The sequence below is a fragment of the Penaeus monodon genome, chromosome 20, assembly GCF_015228065.2.
Source record: "Penaeus monodon isolate SGIC_2016 chromosome 20, NSTDA_Pmon_1, whole genome shotgun sequence".
Classification (NCBI taxonomy): domain Eukaryota; kingdom Metazoa; phylum Arthropoda; class Malacostraca; order Decapoda; family Penaeidae; genus Penaeus; species Penaeus monodon.
The window spans coordinates 12856428-12857939 of record NC_051405.1 but is presented as its reverse complement, the minus strand read 5'-3'; the positions used below and the strand labels follow the sequence as shown (position 1 = coordinate 12857939).

The 1512-nt window shown below is 42.9% G+C and overlaps 1 protein-coding gene across 1 annotated transcript in view; it reads right to left on the bottom strand.

Moving 5' to 3' along the window:
- LOC119585640 (EH domain-binding protein 1-like) overlaps window positions 1-1512 on the bottom strand; it is a gene marked incomplete in the record, with an annotated part of 320960 nt that overhangs the window by 284413 nt on the left and 35035 nt on the right. The window contains 2 exon segments of the mRNA XM_037934314.1: window positions 18-196; window positions 766-973. Coding sequence (XP_037790242.1) covers window positions 18-196; window positions 766-973 — 387 coding nt within the window.

Here is a 1512-nt window from a genome sequence, read left to right as displayed (position 1 = left end):
CCATAAGGGGTACTCACGTTGCTTTGCCTTCTCGCAGAAAGAGACAGGAGAGAGTAAGGTCCAGGGAAGCCGACACGACTTTTTTGCTGAGCGGCCTAAGTTTGACCTTAACGTCGTGCTGCGTGCTGAACCCTGCATACTGTTTCATGTTGATCTGCGCCGTCGCTACCTGACGCCGCTTGCCCGTCGACGACACCTGTAGAAATGATGGGCAATTGTGGGTGACCATATGGCGTATGATGTATATTTTCCCAGGCTTAGGTTTGTTAATGAATAGAGAACACTGTGTAAATAATAGCTATAGGAAAATCCGGTACCTCTGTTTTTTTTCCGACTTTAAGTGACAAAACGTCAAATAGTAAAAATACACGAGTTAGCCCTAAAAGTGTATTTTCCATCGTTTCCCCAAGCAGTGGTGACCGTTTTCTCTTACAACAAGATCAAAGAAAACCTTTTCCGGGGTCACTATTATGTTTAGTTAAGAGGATATTTATTTTTACATGGTACTGTGTAATATAACTTTAAAAAGCTCATTTCAAATGAAAGATTCTGTTAATTTACGTCTTTTCCATCTAAGCACCGACTTATATTTATCGCTCTACTATCTAAGTAAAAAAAAAATAGGCCAAAGCATTTTTTTCTCCGCTAATATTAACCTTATTAACTCTAAATCTGGAGACCGCTTAATGAAGCACATCACTCTCATGTGACGTAAAACACATCTGAGCATCTATTCCCCCAGCCCTCACGTTCTCGAACACTCACGTCCTCTATGACGAAGGTCCACTCCTTGTCTTCGAATTCATTGGTGCGGTTGTCCCTGAAGAGCGTAACAGTGATGGTGGTGTTGGTGGGGACGGCCCAGACGCACAGTCCTTCCAGGGGGTTCCTCATGGAGGGCTCCCATGCCGGGGCGTCGTGCACCACTCGACGCGTCCGCCGCAGCCACACCACGCTCAGCTGGCTCGGCTGCCTGCAATGTCAACGGACAAAGGTTAGGACAATATGGGAAAAAATGATAAAACTGACTGTCACATATCAGTCTACCTGTCTGTAAAATAACTATTGGAAATTAAATGATATATACGAATTTACGCATTGAATGAACTATGGTCGTGAGTTATTACCATGAGGATAAAATCAGCTAGTTCATCTTCCAAGTAATGACACAATATCACCGGATAAATCAATAAAAGGGTAAAATGAACAGAAACAATCACAATGGAAGAGACAAATCAATTTTCTCTATTTTCTGAAGACACATGAAAGCATTTCAAGAGAGAAGAATTCCCTTGCAATGGTGTCCCTTGCAAAGGTTGAGAGGTTGAAAAAATGAGAAAAGCTCGTGCTGAAGGCGAGGCTGAATTCAGACCAGTGTATCTCTGCAATAACAGTGTTCGTAATGCACGTCTTATAATGCAGAAAATATCAAACTGCGTAGCATCGTCGTTTGCCCTTCAGTTCGGGAAATGGTACAGTATGAATTCTCTCCATCCTCTCTTCCTCCCTCCC